General features: G+C 60.9%; 5 protein-coding genes across 5 annotated transcripts; 3 read left to right on the top strand and 2 right to left on the bottom strand.

The window, feature by feature from the left end:
• Positions 1–5,916: 5,916 nt before the first annotated feature.
• Positions 5,917–6,957, top strand: PLICBS_004953 (uncharacterized protein; the record flags this gene model as incomplete). Its single annotated transcript, XM_018325656.2, has 2 exons — positions 5,917–5,997; positions 6,088–6,957. The coding sequence occupies 2 exons, from the start codon at positions 5,917–5,919 to the stop codon at positions 6,955–6,957; spliced, it is 951 nt and encodes a 316-aa protein (XP_018175408.2).
• A 2,780-nt stretch (positions 6,958–9,737) lies between these two features.
• Positions 9,738–10,217, top strand: PLICBS_004954 (uncharacterized protein; the record flags this gene model as incomplete). Its single annotated transcript, XM_018325655.2, has 1 exon — positions 9,738–10,217. One exon carries the CDS (start codon positions 9,738–9,740, stop codon positions 10,215–10,217), a length of 480 nt encoding a protein of 159 aa, XP_018175407.2.
• Positions 10,218–10,452: 235 nt separating this feature from the next.
• PLICBS_004955 (uncharacterized protein) lies at positions 10,453–11,064 on the bottom strand (the record flags this gene model as incomplete). The annotated part of the gene is made up of 1 exon (XM_018325654.2): positions 10,453–11,064. The coding sequence occupies one exon, from the start codon at positions 11,062–11,064 to the stop codon at positions 10,453–10,455; it is 612 nt and encodes a 203-aa protein (XP_018175406.2).
• Positions 11,065–11,946: 882 nt separating this feature from the next.
• PLICBS_004956 (uncharacterized protein) lies at positions 11,947–12,579 on the bottom strand (the record flags this gene model as incomplete). Its single annotated transcript, XM_018325653.2, has 1 exon — positions 11,947–12,579. The coding sequence occupies one exon, from the start codon at positions 12,577–12,579 to the stop codon at positions 11,947–11,949; it is 633 nt and encodes a 210-aa protein (XP_018175405.2).
• Positions 12,580–13,386: 807 nt separating this feature from the next.
• On the top strand, positions 13,387–13,911 carry PLICBS_004957 (uncharacterized protein; the record flags this gene model as incomplete). The annotated part of the gene is made up of 1 exon (XM_018325652.2): positions 13,387–13,911. The coding sequence occupies one exon, from the start codon at positions 13,387–13,389 to the stop codon at positions 13,909–13,911; it is 525 nt and encodes a 174-aa protein (XP_018175404.2).
• Positions 13,912–14,428: the final 517 nt, after the last annotated feature.

The following is a 14,428-nucleotide window of genomic DNA, read 5'->3' on the forward strand; positions in this document are numbered from 1 at the left end:
GGCTTCGTCGGCGGGTTGGATGGAAGAAGCACTGCAATTCAGTTGGCGGCCAAGGCCCAGCATGGATGCGCTCACTCTGGCGCGCTCCGGGCTCTGCAGCATGCAGCAGCAGCAGTCGGGTGTGCGTTCTGCAGGCCAAAGGGGAGGGGGGAGTGGGTGAGAGAAAGTGAGTGGTGAGTGGGCGGGTGAGTGGGTGAAGGTGCAAGCAACCAGGCGAAAAAGGTACCTCGCCGTATGCAGGGCAGGTCGCCGGCCAGCGAGGTATCACAGTACCAAGCCAGTCTTACCGGGCGGGCAGTCTTACCAGGCTTTGCCAGTGCCTAGGCCGGGAGCTGCATTATTAGGGGGCAGGTGCCATGCAGCGGGAGGTTGCTTTCCTGCCCTCCTGCGTCTGCTTGACGTGATTGGGGGTCTGACGCAACCGTCACCGGAAGGAAGGCACGGCGGAGCGGGCCTGCCTCCACTAGTCCGTCACAGCCAAGCAGCAAGTACACGCCCGTATCGAAGACAAAGCAGAACCCCTCACCAACAGCGTCTCGAAGCTGCTCGGCGTTTCTTCTTCGAACCTTCTCTCTCCATACAGATTGCAAAGCCGCCACAGCAAACACGCCCCCTCTTTTCCCCTGGCAGCGGCGAGCAAGACAAAAAAAAAATAGGACCATCAGACATGGAGGCGTTGCGCCGCATCCCAACGACACCAGCCAAACTGGGGCGTCTCCAGGGCAAGGTTTGCGCCGGTGGCGGGACGGGACGAGCGCAAGGCGCCCCCAAGGCCAATGGTTTGCGGTCCAGCGGGCTTGGAAGCTGAAGCCGGCACAATGGCCCCGAAATTTGGTGGCATTTGCCCCCATCCATCTGCCATCCATCCATCCATCCATGCGTCCACGGATCCCCACGATGGGCGGCGATGTTGGTGGACGTTGGTGGACGTTGCTCTGGCGCTACGAACGGACGAAGAAGGTACTGTATTGTACAGTACCAAGTAAGTAACCTCAAAAGGCAGCAAGAACACACCATATGTCATGCCCACCTGCAAAGCCATGGCCAACCAACCCACCTGGCCGACAACATCGTATAGGTATGGACATGTAATCTCGTCCATCTCCAAGAGAGGGCGCAAACTCCACGGCGACATCCTGCGCCGCTGAGTGATGGCGCTGCGTTGGGGGGCCAAGCGGCCAAGCCACGCACCCATTCATGCTCCGTCTATCGCGATGCTCCGCGCCGTCGCCGTTGTCCGAAGGCACGACGTCGTGCGCGCCAACAGACATGCCTTCTCTTTCCTTCTCTTCTAACAAAGAAGAACCGGCCAGCCTCCTGTACGGTGACGAACCCGCAGAAGCAACCCTCCCCCAACGAGGGCCACGCCTTTGCAACGTCTCCTTTCCCCTCCACCCCTCCTTTCCATCTTCCCAGCGCGCTCGCTCGTCGGCGGCCCCCTCCTTTACGATGCATTGCATGCGCATCTGTCTGCAAACCAGTCACGTTGCCAGGATGGCACGGGGCCGAACTGCTCTGCCCACCCACCAGACGGGCCTTTGGCGGGCATCTGGGCGAGGCGAATCACAGCGCGAGTGCCGATTATGCGTCCCTCTCTGCCACGCGCCCGGGCCCATTGGCCGGGACTTGGAGCTCGCATATCGAGGGGGCTGGGGTCCTGGCCGCTTCACTGGAGCCGGCATCTGCCGTTTCGCCTCTCGACTGCAGGCCTATTTGCTTCGTGCCCCCAGCACCGTTTCGGCGACGTCGTACCCGTACATACCAAGCGCATTGTGCGGCGCATGCTCCCGAGTCCTGGCGGCGTGCCGCCTGCCGTCGCCCGCCATTGGCCTCCGGGATACGTCGCAGCTGCGCCGTCTTCTCACGCGGCGAGCTGAGCCGCCCACGGAGAAGGGCCTATCCTACTCCGATGCTGCAACTTGGCAAGGACTCCGGGCCGAAACGGCCAAGCGATCCCAAACGGCCGGTCCTGGCTCGCTACACTGTTGACTTAAAGCGCCGTAATACTTTCTCGGTCAGGTGACGTGTCCCACAAACTACATCGTGGGCTGATACTTTGTATGACCTCACACAACTGGCAGAGGATGTCAACGTAACGCGGCGGGCGCAACTACCTGTAAGGCAGATCTAGCTATTACGGGATAGGATAGGCTCCATTGAGCATGGTAGAAGTTGCTGCTAGGGCGATGAGGGCGAGAAGCCGCCGCGGCTCACGCTGTCAACCGATGGCCCGGACGTGTGCCGTTTCACCACTGCAAGTTCAACATTTCCACCCTTTGTGCCGACAGGAACGTGAGCCGTGAAATATCTGTCACCACATGGTATCAATCTTATACTTCATCGTCCTTGCTCTGCGAATAGTCGAGTCGCACGTGGGGTGACGGACGTCAACCCGCGCGGCCAGCGCGACAGACCTTTTGGCCAGGCCCATCCATGACATGCAGCACATCATCAGCCGCAGTCTCGACCGCGAGATACGAGTTCCCTTGCATCTCGACGAGGCAGAAACTTGTATTGCCAGACCGCGCGCCGCGCGCCTTCATCACACACGGGCCAGTGAACCCGCGATGAACATCGGAAGGCCGGCAGATGGACCTGCCAAGCTGGAGTAAGCCGGAGGACAGACGTGCCGAAGAGCACGGGCGGCTCTGCGATCTCGACCGGGATGCCTCAGCCTTTACGAAAAAGCCGCTTCGTAAAACTGCCTCTTTCGTGCACGGGTTGTGCCGTTCTAGCCAGTCTCCTTGCCGCTAGGCCAGCCACAACCGCCATTTCGTTGCCAAACACGAGGACTATCAAGCTCTCTGCCTTGGCCACGTTTCTCAGTCTCGCATGCTCCCGATGGCTTGCCGTGCTTGATTCGGAAGGAAACTAGTATGCATCGCCCGTGCGGTGAGCTATAAGAACCCCTAAATCCTAGCCGTCTGATGCTCAAGGGTTCCTTTTTGTGAGTTGTGAGTTGTGAGCTGAAAGGTGCACCTTTGGACCAGCTGGAACAGTCTTCCTGCGCTTCATACTCCCTCACAAGTCAGCGACACGTTCGCGATATCCAGTATGATTCGCCTCCTTCTCTTAGCTGTCTTGTGCGCGGGCACTCTCGCCCACGACCACTGCGGCGGCCCGACAACGACCGCACCTCCGCAATACACCATCCCCTGCGTCGTCGGCAACAACAAGCCCTGCCCCAAGTCGTGGACCTGCACTCCCACCGAGACGTGCCATCCGCATCACCGCTGTGGGGGCCTGTGCATCAACCCGCCTCCGACCTTGCCGCCCGTCATCCCGTGCACCGTCGGCAACAACGCGCCGTGCCCGTCCGGGAGCACCTGCACGCCGACCATGTACTCGACGCCGGGCCAGCCCGTCGGCGGGCAGTGCATCGCGACGCCGACCACGTCGCCGACCGCGCCGCCGTCCCTGACCCCCTGCACCATGGGCAACAACGCGCCGTGCTCGGGCGGGAGCACGTGCACGCCGACGATGGTCTGCACGAGCGGCAAGCCGTGCGGCGGCGCGTGCGTCTCGTTTCCCACGCCGCCGCCCCTGACCCCGTGCACTATGGGGAACAACGCGCCGTGCTCGACGGGGAGCACTTGCACGCCTACGATGGTGTGTACCCCGGGGACGCCGTGCGGAGGAGCGTGTATAGCGACGGCTACGTAGGGTGCCTCTTTGCGGGGGGGTCTTGGACGGCAGGGCGGTGCTGGATACTCTTGCGGTTGCCAGGATGCGGTGATGTGAAATGATTTACGAAGTCAGCTTGCAGCTACGAGAAAAAGATGTTTTTTGATGAGCCGAGGTGAGAGAACTTGAAGTAAACGCTCGACATCCTGGTCCAGAGACATTGACGGCTCTGCCTCCCTGGAGGAACCTAACGTTCAACATAAGCCAGAACCAATGTGCACAAGTGACATTTTCACACCGCACCCGTTTCCTGGGGGAATGGGCCTGTAGCGCGACGGATCTCGCCGCCATATTTATTGAGTCGCTTACAGTCGCGGCAGTTGCCTTCAGTGATGAAGAGCGGTGACGACAAGACACAGCCTATTTTGGGGTGGGATAAGCTTAAGCAACGACTAATTAGGGCGGAAGCTGAAACAGGCCTTCTAGCTTGCTTGCGGGATGCCGAGCAGCTGTCTTTACGCATTCTCCCCATTGCCAACCTCCCGCGACTGAAAGTCGTCACAGCCTCACGGGAGTCTCGTCGGCGGAAAAATCCGAACGCTTCTCTCTCTCTCTCTCTCTCTCTCTCTCTCGGCGCCTCCTGGCTGGCAGCCGAGGAGTCTCGAGTACATTGATCACTGATGACAGCTGGGGTGTCTCCCCACTTGCAGATCCCGTCAACTCCTCCTGCATCGAGACGTTGCCGCTAGCGACCTGACTATTCGGGAGGGACACGCTGCGCATCGCCGCGGGGCCGCGTTTCAGTCTGACGACAGCGCGCGTGACTGGGCCTGGGCAAAGGGCAGGGCAGGGCAGGGGAGATCGGATGAAGAAAGTACCCTCTTCCCTGCGGTCATTATGCGACGACACTGCGTTTTCGGTTAAGCGTGGCGGTGCACACAGTTGGACAGCACGGCAGGGTCACTTACACGAGAGGTGCTGGGGCGCGGCTCAAGCTGCGGCGGCGAAGCAAGTTGCTCGGACGACAACAACAGGGAGTCAAACGGCACTGGGAGACGTCAATCCTCCACCATGGAATGAGTATGTTCTTGCCCCATATGACGATAAGAGAGGCGTTTATTAAGGGTCGTCGGTCCCCGTCACCGCGGGCACCACGCCGCAGCCGGCGAACTGCGCCGTCGCGCCCCGACTCCCACGCGGGAACGCACATTCCCGTAATTACCATTATCATTGTTTCCTTGCACGGGGAGTAGTTTATGCTGTGGGCTACGCCGCCGGGGCCTGGAGAGGGGTAAAAAAAGTCACGCTGTGCCACACACACATCCGTAACACTGAATTCCAAACCCGATGGATCCCCTCCACCCACAATCGCGAAGTTTATGCTTCACGACACGGCCCCCCGTCGCGAGGGCACGCAAAACGCGCCGCCCCAAAACGGCGAATCAGGAGACTCGACCCTGAGAAGCATGAGACGGGGCCTGTCAAGCGGCCCAATGCGTGATGCGGAGCCGCGCGCCCGCCCTTTTTTTGCCTCTGCCTCGGCATCAGGTATCCGGTATCCGATATCCCAGCCCACTCGCCCCCTTTGGCTCGCGTTCCGGAGAGGCAGGAGACAAAGAGGGGGGGGGGAAGCTAGAGTTGTCGCGAATGGCCTCACCTCGCACAAACCGCCGGGCCACATCGGGCCTTGCTGATTCGTCGCGGCAAAGGTGCTCCAGCGTGCGACCTTTGCCGCCTGCGGACGCGAGACGTGGGCCGACCGTGGCATGTCCCCAGCGACGTCGACCGACCCGACCGACCGGCCCGGGTCACCGGCCGCGATGCTTTTCGCGAGAACGGGGGGAGGGTTATTGTTGGCCGAGGTGTGCCCTCGCGGTGTCATGCTGCTTCACCGGAAGCATCTTGCTCGCGAGCGGCGGCGGCGGCGACGAGCCGGGCCAAAAATAGAAACTTGGTTCTCGTACTCGAGGGTTTTGGGCCTGGGAGTTGAGAGGGGGCACGTCGAGCAGAGACTCTCCGGTTCGGGGTACACGGCCTCCTCCTCCTCGTTCACGCAGCCTGCGCTGAGGCTTATCGTCGAGAGATGCCGACTTCGCTCGTATAAGTCAGCCCACGTCTCGAGAGAGTGCCGTTGGAGATTCTTAAAAAATGGCCGTCGCCCCTCCATCTAGACCCCGTAGAAGGCTCTGACTATCTCCTCTGGCATTCGCTATCGAAACTATACCTTCGCTTTGCTCTCTTGATATACCTGACTCAAACTAGGTATTTGGACCGCACACTCGCTTGGTCACAATGAAGTCTGCGCTTGCCATCGTTGCCCTTGCGGGCGTCGTCGCCGCGGGCGGCAAGTACCCGGGCATGCCTGAGTGCTATGTAAGTCTCATGACCATGAGCCCTCGGGCAGCCTACCCTTGGGGTAATCGACTGGTTCTGACTCGCTTTGCGCTTGCGCTTGCAATGTAGTGGCCTTGCCTGGATGACGCTATTCCTAAGACTGGCTGCGGGAGCTGGGACAACGTCGACTGCTTTTGCACGGACGCCATGCTTGCGAAATGGGGTGGGCTCACCTTGGAGTGCAAGATGGACAAGTGCTCCTCGGTTGATGGCGCCTGGGACCTGATTTCAAAGGAGGAAGATGGAAGATGTGCCGCGTACTGGGCGAGCACTTCCGCCGCCGGTAAACCAACAACCACACGGACGGCCACGTCCACGGCTACGGTCCCGGCCACGTCCACGGCCAGCACGACCGAGACCAGCAGCACCCGCCGTGTCACCACGACCACGAGCTGGACCAACACGACGACCCACAACCCGGCCACGTCGACGGAGACGGTCCTCACCACCATCACCATCACCTCCTGCTCCGGAGGGCCCTGCACCTCGGTGGTGACGACGACGCGCGCGCCCCCGGCCCCGACGACGTGCACCGAGTGCACCGACGCGACCATCACGGAGACGGAGCCCTGCACCGAGGAGCCCACCCCGTGCCCCGAGTGCTCCGGCTCGACCGTCACGGAGACGGAGCCCTGCACCGAGTGCACCGAGGAGCCCACCCCCGTGCCCGTGGCGCCGACGTGCACCACCTGCACCGAGCAGCCCGCCAACCCCACGGTCGCGCCCGTGGCTCCCACTCCTACCTCTGGCTTCGTGACGACTGTTGCTCCCGGCGGTAACGGCGGCAACAACGGAGGCAACGTGCCCGGAGGAAACGGCGCCAACACGCCAACCACGGCGGCGGGCGGCAACCCCCCCGTCGTCACTGCCGGAGCCAACGCCGGCCCCGGCGCCGCCGGTGCGCTCGCGGCCGTCATTATCGCCGCCATGGCTCTTTAAGCCGGGACGGGACGGGACGTTGGATGTTTACGGGATGGCAAATGATTATGCACGGTCGGCTGAAACTACGAAGTACAGTGGCTTATTTTGCCTGGAGGTCAAGATGGCGTAATGAGATGGGGGCAGCGGCAAGGATTGAAATGGGCCGTCAACAAATAGTAAAATTGAATCAAATTCACACAGATATGTTAACATGCCAACGAAGGGTTGCTACAGCCATGCGGTGAAACTGGTCAAGGAGTAAACTTTGCTCCATGGAGCACGTTGTGCGTAGATACCCAGTGGCCCACTGCTGTAAGTACTCCTATAGTAGCCAGCGATTTGCGCCCCAATGGCCTGCGCGTTTCGGTCCCCTACGGGCGACCATAGGGACATTTGTCTCAAACGCAAAAAAACAGTTTTTGGTTTACTAGTGCAACCCCATAGAGGGCGTACAAAAATCAATATTGAGGTAACTATAGTAGAGAGATAAAATGCCCCATATTAACATCAATTATCGTAGTTATTGTAGCTATCGTAGCTAGCCAGCCAGCCAGCCCGAGCATGTAATTGAGGTCATCGCGGCCAGCCGGGTGCAGCAGGCAATTGAAGCTATCGCGGCCAGCCAGCCTGCCAGCCAGCCTGCCAGCCAGCCGGCCAGCAAGCCGGCCAGCAAGCCGTAGCAGGCATCTAAGGTTATCGTAGCTAGCCAGCTAGCCGCAGTAGGCATTTAAGGTCATCGCGGCCAGCCAGCTGCAGCAGGCAATTAAGGTCATCGCGGCCAGCCGGCTGCAGCAGGCAATTAAGGCCATCGCGGCCAGCCGGCTATAGCAGGCAATTGAGGCCATCGCGGCCAGCCAGCCGGCCAGCCAGCCTGCCAGCCAGCCGGCCAGCAAGCCGGCCAGCAAGCCGTAGTAGGCTTCTAAGGTCATCGCAGCTAGCCAGCTAGCCGCAGTAGGCATTTAAGGTCGTCGCGGCCAGCCAGCTGCAGCAGGCAATTAAGGTCATCACAGCCAGCCGGCCAGCCGCAGCAGGCATCTAAGGTCATCGCGGCCGGCCGGCTGCAGCAGGCAATTGAGGCCATCGCGGCCAGCCGTAGCAGGCATCTACGGTCATCCCAGCTAGCCAGCCAGCCGCAGTAGGCATCTAAGGGCATCGCGGCCAGCCGGCTACAGCAAGCAATTAAGGCCATCGCGGCCAGCCGGCTACAGCAGGCAATAAAGGTCATCGCGGCCACCTGGCTACAGCAAGCAGGCAGTTCAATGTATTGCTGCCGCTGCTATATATAACCGTAATATTGCCTTACTAGAGTAGGGGTTTCGAATGTACCGGGGGGTTCTGAGGGGTGGATTTAGAAAATTGAGATGTGCACTGATGACAATTTTTGTTTTGAGACAAATGTCCCTATGGTCGCCCGTAGTCCCCTGGCTTTCATGGCCTAGGGGGTCCCTGTTGGTGTTGGTGGGCTGGCCTGAACCCTCGCGCGATGGAACCACATGTAAATTACCTACCTGTAGTAAAAGGGACGAGCTCGCACGTAAACCGAGACCTTGGACCATCTTCTCTTGGTTCTCTGCCTTTTCAACTTGCGTTGTCTCAAACAGCGAAACCATGGGGAAGCATCGGGGCTGGTGGCGCGGGTTTTACCTGCCCCTCGATGCAACTGTACCGTGCCTGCGCCATAGGCGAGCATCGCTGTGAATGGACCAGGAAGTCGTACGGTCGCGCCAAGTACCGCCCTCCCATCCTCCCCCCTCAGCGAGGGACCGAGCTGCCTATTCCGTGCCTCTGCGGCGGGCGGCTCTGCGCGTCGTGCCAACTGATCGCCCCGACCGCACGGCCTGCATGACCTCATGGTGACAGGCCGCGCCCCCGACTCCGAACCCCCAGGGGGCCCAGCCAAGCGATCGACCGGGGTAACAACACCTCGGCGTGCCTACCAAAGGTGCGCGTCGGTGGCCCCGTTTTGCGTGTTGCCCGGCTGCCAGAAGCAGTTTAAGCATATCCCCATCCGCGTGGGCGATCCGACCCCGAATCAAGCATCTGCCGTGTTGTCTTCCCCCTCGTCCAACTCGTATCGCGGTGCCCTGCTTCGTCCGTTCGTGTGACTGGCTCGTGGCCGTTGTCGCCGGGGGGAGAGGCCCAGCGGGATGAAACCGAATTGGATGCCTGCTGGGAAGATTCGCGGTTCGGTTCGGCGGGCGAATCTGCGCTGCTGAGCTGATGGCTGATGGGGTAAGAAACAGAAGTGCGTAGCAATTGGAGCCCGGGGCGCATCATTGGATCGTCAGTACATACGTCTTACGCAACCTCGGGTAGGTTGGCGCTCGTCCAACCGGCAGTTGGGTACTTTGGTCTCTGCACTGGTGCTTCGTCACTCTCGGGCTCCCGGCCCATTTGACGACGTTGATCCATGCCCTGCCATGCCATGCTGCTTCGCCCCGTGGCACTCACTAATCAAGCTGGAAACGGCAGGCGCGGCTGCCCGCCTCAGTGTCACTCCACAGGAAGGAGGTTCCTATGGAGGTTGCGACGCTCGACGATTGAATCCCACCCACACCTTTATATATCCTATCCTATCCTCCCCCTCCGCGGCCAGTCTTCACCTTGTTTGCCCCTGCGCGCTTCACCTTGACGCATTGGCATCTTGCCCATATATCTGTCTCCTGATCGAAGCTCGCAGTTCCATTTCCCTCTCTGCCGCGTCGCACCTGGTGGTCCAAGCAGGTACATTATCAAACGTTCCGCGACGAGGTAAACCGCCGCGCATTGCGAACATCGCCACACAACAACCACCCAACATGAAGTCCTCGACCCTCCTCACCGGCAGCTTCGCCGCCGCCGCCGTCGCCCAGAGCGGCATCTTCAGCATCCCCGAGGGCACCAACCTCGGCACCCCGATCATCATCTCCACGCCGCTGACCAACCCGCTCCGCACCTCGACGGCCAGCACCACCGACACGGGCCACGCCTCCATCCCCGAGGGCACCGGCTCCCCCACCGTCTCCATCCCGGACGGCACAATGTCCATCCCCGAGGGCACCAGCAAGGGCACCATCTCGCAGTCGCAGGCGAGCTCGACCCCGACGGCCACCGGCTCGGCCTCCACCACCGGCGGCTCCACGCTCGTGCCTACCACTACCGGCCCGTCGGGCACGGGCACCGGCTCGCCGACGACGACGGGTGGCCAGACGACGAGCGCATCCACCGCCGGTGCGGTCGCCAACCAGGCCGCCGGCGCCGTGGCCGCCGCTGGCTTCTTCGCTGCCCTGCTCATCTAAGTATCGCGTCGATGTCACGCGCTCACTCACGGAGGAGTCGACCAAGTTTGGACGAATGGGATGGCAAATCCCCATGATGTAACTGACGTAATGAGGATATCGTTGATCCATGTACACAAACCAAAGACGCCAAATCTACCCCGTATATAGTATCACGAGAATAAAGACCCGATACCCACGTTTGCTTTCTAATACCTTGCGCCGAGTGAGACCCTCCCATAGAAATCTACCGCAGTTATGCCCTGCCTTCCCAGAGCTTCGCATCGCACACCCAGAGCTGGGGCGCCTCGCCTGCCCCGTCGTAGTTGTAGCTCAGGTAGAGCGCATAGCGAAACAAGGCCTGCCGCAGCGCATCCGACGTGATGTCCTCGCGGCCCAGGATCTTGCCCAAGTTGCATGCGCTCATCTCGCACTCCTCGCCGTCCGTCACGCTCCCTTCAGAGCCATAGACGGACTCTCCTTCACTGCTCTCTGAGTCTTCCCAAGCCCCGCTGGTCAACTGCGGCGACGAGCTGGCCAGTGAGTGCGTCCGCTGCTGCTCCCACGGCCGGCCGCTGACGGCGAGGTACACAGCGAGCAGGAAGCTCCTGGGCACGGGCAGGTCGGCGGGGACGCAGCACCGCGGGGACCAGATGGAGCGGGGCCGGCGCGTGAGGTCGGCGGCGGCGGCGTCGAGGGTCGCGAGCGCGACGGCCGGGTCGATGAAGGAGGCGAGGGTGCGGAACATGGCGGGCTGGCGGGCGAGGACGGCGTTGAAGCGCCGGGAGGCGAGGCGGGCGTTTTTGCGCGAGGTGGACGGCAGGTTGGCGAAGATTTCGTGGAGGAGCTCGGGCGGCAGTGAGTCCATGGTTGACTATTGGGTTGTGATGCAAGTAGAATCCCGCTGTGGTGGTGGTGAGTGGTGAGGCGGGTTTCCGCGTGTAAGTGAAATCGATGCCCAATGGCGGTGGGAGCGATTGCGGTGTCGAGGAGCACTTGGGGGATGGATGCAAGCAGCAAGGAAGCAGTAAAGATGCCCAAGAAGATGAGAGCAGATCAGAGAGAAGAAAACCAGGTAGTATTACAGGGTGGACGGCATGGTAATCCCGCGCGCGATGAGAAGCCGAACCGTGATGATCGTGGCTTGGCCGTCAAGGTTCACCCGCCCACATTATACATACTAACACAAACACCAGGCCGTCCGAGTCCGAGAAAGTCGAGTCCCCGCGGAGTCACCCGTCCATGGGCTTCATACAGGAATAGCCGAGCCGAGCAGGGCTTATGGCGCTACGTACGTACAAGTACGTGGCACCACACCCCGTTGCTGGCCTCTTCTGAGGTATTCCCTGGGGAGGGGTGCGATGCGCCGCCGCTTTCGCTTGCTCGGGGACCCAGTCGCCGCCTGACGTGAGACTGGCGGCGGCGTGGGGAATCGGGATGAGCGCCTCCCGGGGGGCATTGGCAGGTTCGGTGGCCAGCCAGGGCATGAGAGGCGGGCGCTGGGGCTGGAATGGCTTGGCTGGTAGGGCTGACAGGTGGGGATGGGCGGCGATTGCTGATTTGGATTCAGGGTCCCGACCGGACTCGACTCTCTCGTGGCTGCTCCCCATTGTCCACCAAGGTGTCGTCGCCTCTCAACGAGCGGCAATGTGTGCCGAGTGACTCGTGTGTTTGCGGCAGTCGTGTCTATTGTCTGTCAATGGGCGAAAGCCTCACATCGCGAGTCGTGTGCGCGTGCCGAAACCCAGCATCAACCAACGACACCCTCCGTCTCCTCCTTCCACCACCGCTGCATCGTCTCTATCCTCTCGGTCCGCACCCTCGCCAGCCTGCGCCCCTCATCCGTCTTCATCATGCCCTCCAGCCGCAGCAGCTTCTCGTCAAAGTGCTCCATCGTGTCGCCCAGCCCCCTGCCCTTGGCGCCGCCAAACGCAAACGTCCGGCCGATGCCCACGGCGCCGATGGCGTCGAGCCGGTCCGCGTCCTGCACGACCGCCAGCTCCGGGTGCGCGGCGATGAGCTCCACCACGCGCGCCGGGTCTTTCACCTCGCTCGAGTAGCTGACGCCCAGGCAGATGGTCTGCACGCGCTCGGCGAGCGCCGCGTCGGCGCCCATGGACTGCAGCACGTCGTGCACGAGCCGCGTGCCGTCCTCGCCCGGCTTGAGGTACTTCTTGTCGCCGACGTCGTGCAGCAGGGCGGCGAGCGTGACGACGCGCCGCGAGGTCGAGGGCGTGAGGGCCTGGATGTGCTGTGCGAGGGCGAGCACGCGCTGGATGTGCGTGAAGTCGTGCGACCCGTCGTAGTGCGACATGTACTCGCGCACGTACTCGGTCACCTGGTCGATGAGGCCGTCCTCGACGGCGGGTGTTTCGGCGGCCATTGTGACGTTGTCTGAGGGGAGCCTCCGTGGGTAAGTAGTGGTGAGTTTTGTTCGCGGAGGGTGATGCTGCTCAACGGGGTGCCTTTCAGTCGACGCAACGCCAGGCTGCAGAAAGTCGAAACCCCGATGAGATGGACGCCTGTGCCCGAGCCGATTTCTAATCAGAAGCGCGTCGTTTCGTAATTTGGCTGGCGTAGACCCACCGTCCGCTGCGCTGAAGGCGGAGACTGCCGACGCCGTTCGTGATGAGACGCGGACGAACGTGTTTCGCGCAAGAGCACCGACGGGTGTTCACGTGACAGAGTGCCGCGGACTGTGGGATGCAACTCTGCGAAGCGACCGTGAATCCATGCCATCTCACGATTCCGACGTGTAGGTCCATATGCCCCCAGTTCGTCAGGATATATGTAGCGTTCGTGCACCATGGTAATAGGTGACAGAGCGTCAGGGACCCAAGCGGCAGCGGTAGACACTATACATTCCGGCCCGACGATACCCTCACAATATCTCACAGCGCGACTCCATCGTGACTTTGTCACAGCTATAGTCACTCGATTCCCGTCCACGAAAAGAGGCACAGGAGCCAAGCGGACCTTGCTTCAGGCGTTAACGTACTATTCCCGCGCTCGGTTTCGCACTCGCTACGACGGCTTTGTGGGCCTCGCCATCGGGGTCTCTTTGCTGTCCGAGAGCTAGCGATCGACGGGGTTCCACCATCACGAACTCCGGCATAATCATTTCTTGCAAGTCTCATTGCCTCTGTCCTCATTTTGATTCCATATCCACGGCGCTCACTTACTCGTAATCATGGCCTTCACCTTGTACGACGGCACCATCGCGACGGCCAAGGCCGCCCTGACGACTCTGTCCCACATCATCGACGAAGCGCAGAAGCAGCCAAACTCGGAGACCTTCCCCCAGGCGCGACTATGCGAGGACATGAAGCCCCTCGTCTTCCAGGTCCACACGGCCACCAACCTCGCCGCCAAGATGGTCGCACGGCTGTCTGGACAGGAGCCCCAGGACCTGAATGACAACCTGGTCTCGTACGACGACATGCGCGTGCGCATCACCGAAGTCTTGAACGCCCTAGCCAGCGCCGACAAGGATCTCGTCAACAAGCTCGGCGAGGAATCGGCGCCGACTGTCATGGGGCCCGGCCGAACGTTGGACATACCCGGCAAGGCGTTTGCCATGGGGGCGGCGATGCCCAACATCTTCTTCCATGTCTCAATGGCCTATGCGATTTTGAGGAAAGAGGGGGTGCCGCTGGGGAAAAAGGACTTTATCATGAGCTTCGTGGGGGAGCACGTCATGAAGGCGGCTCAGTAGGCGCGAGCACTTGAGCACCTAAAGCCTGGCCGGCGACCTGAAAACGGGCAAAAGTATAGCTCAAGCTGCGGTACTCCGAGGGAGTTATGACACGCTGGTCACCTCATCCATAGAGAGAACCGGATTCGATCGCGTTGCTACGACCATCCATCTGTAGTATTCTGGTTTACCATGTCAGTTGGTGGGCCGCGGACTGCATACTCAAGACCGCCATCACTCCGGCAGCTAACATGCATCAAGCTGTATTTCGCTTCAAGCCAGCCTATCGAGCCAATCCATGGCAGAATTCCTTCCTGTGAAGCATGAGCACATCTGTATAAGAGACTAGAAAACCGAAGCCTCTTTGATCGCCCATCTGGCTTTGTACGTGACCAGGGCGTGCCACGAGGTCCAATGGCCTCGTCACAGACAGCAATGGTCAGGGCCTGATTCCAGACATAGAAGAGACCCAACAAGCCGACATCCAGGCGCCCGGGATTTGAAAAGGCAACGCCAATGGTGGACTTGGCCCTCCACA

The sequence above is a fragment of the Purpureocillium lilacinum genome (assembly GCF_023168085.1).
Source record: "Purpureocillium lilacinum CBS 284.36 DNA, scaffold_3, whole genome shotgun sequence".
Taxonomy (NCBI): Eukaryota; Fungi; Ascomycota; class Sordariomycetes; order Hypocreales; family Ophiocordycipitaceae; genus Purpureocillium; species Purpureocillium lilacinum.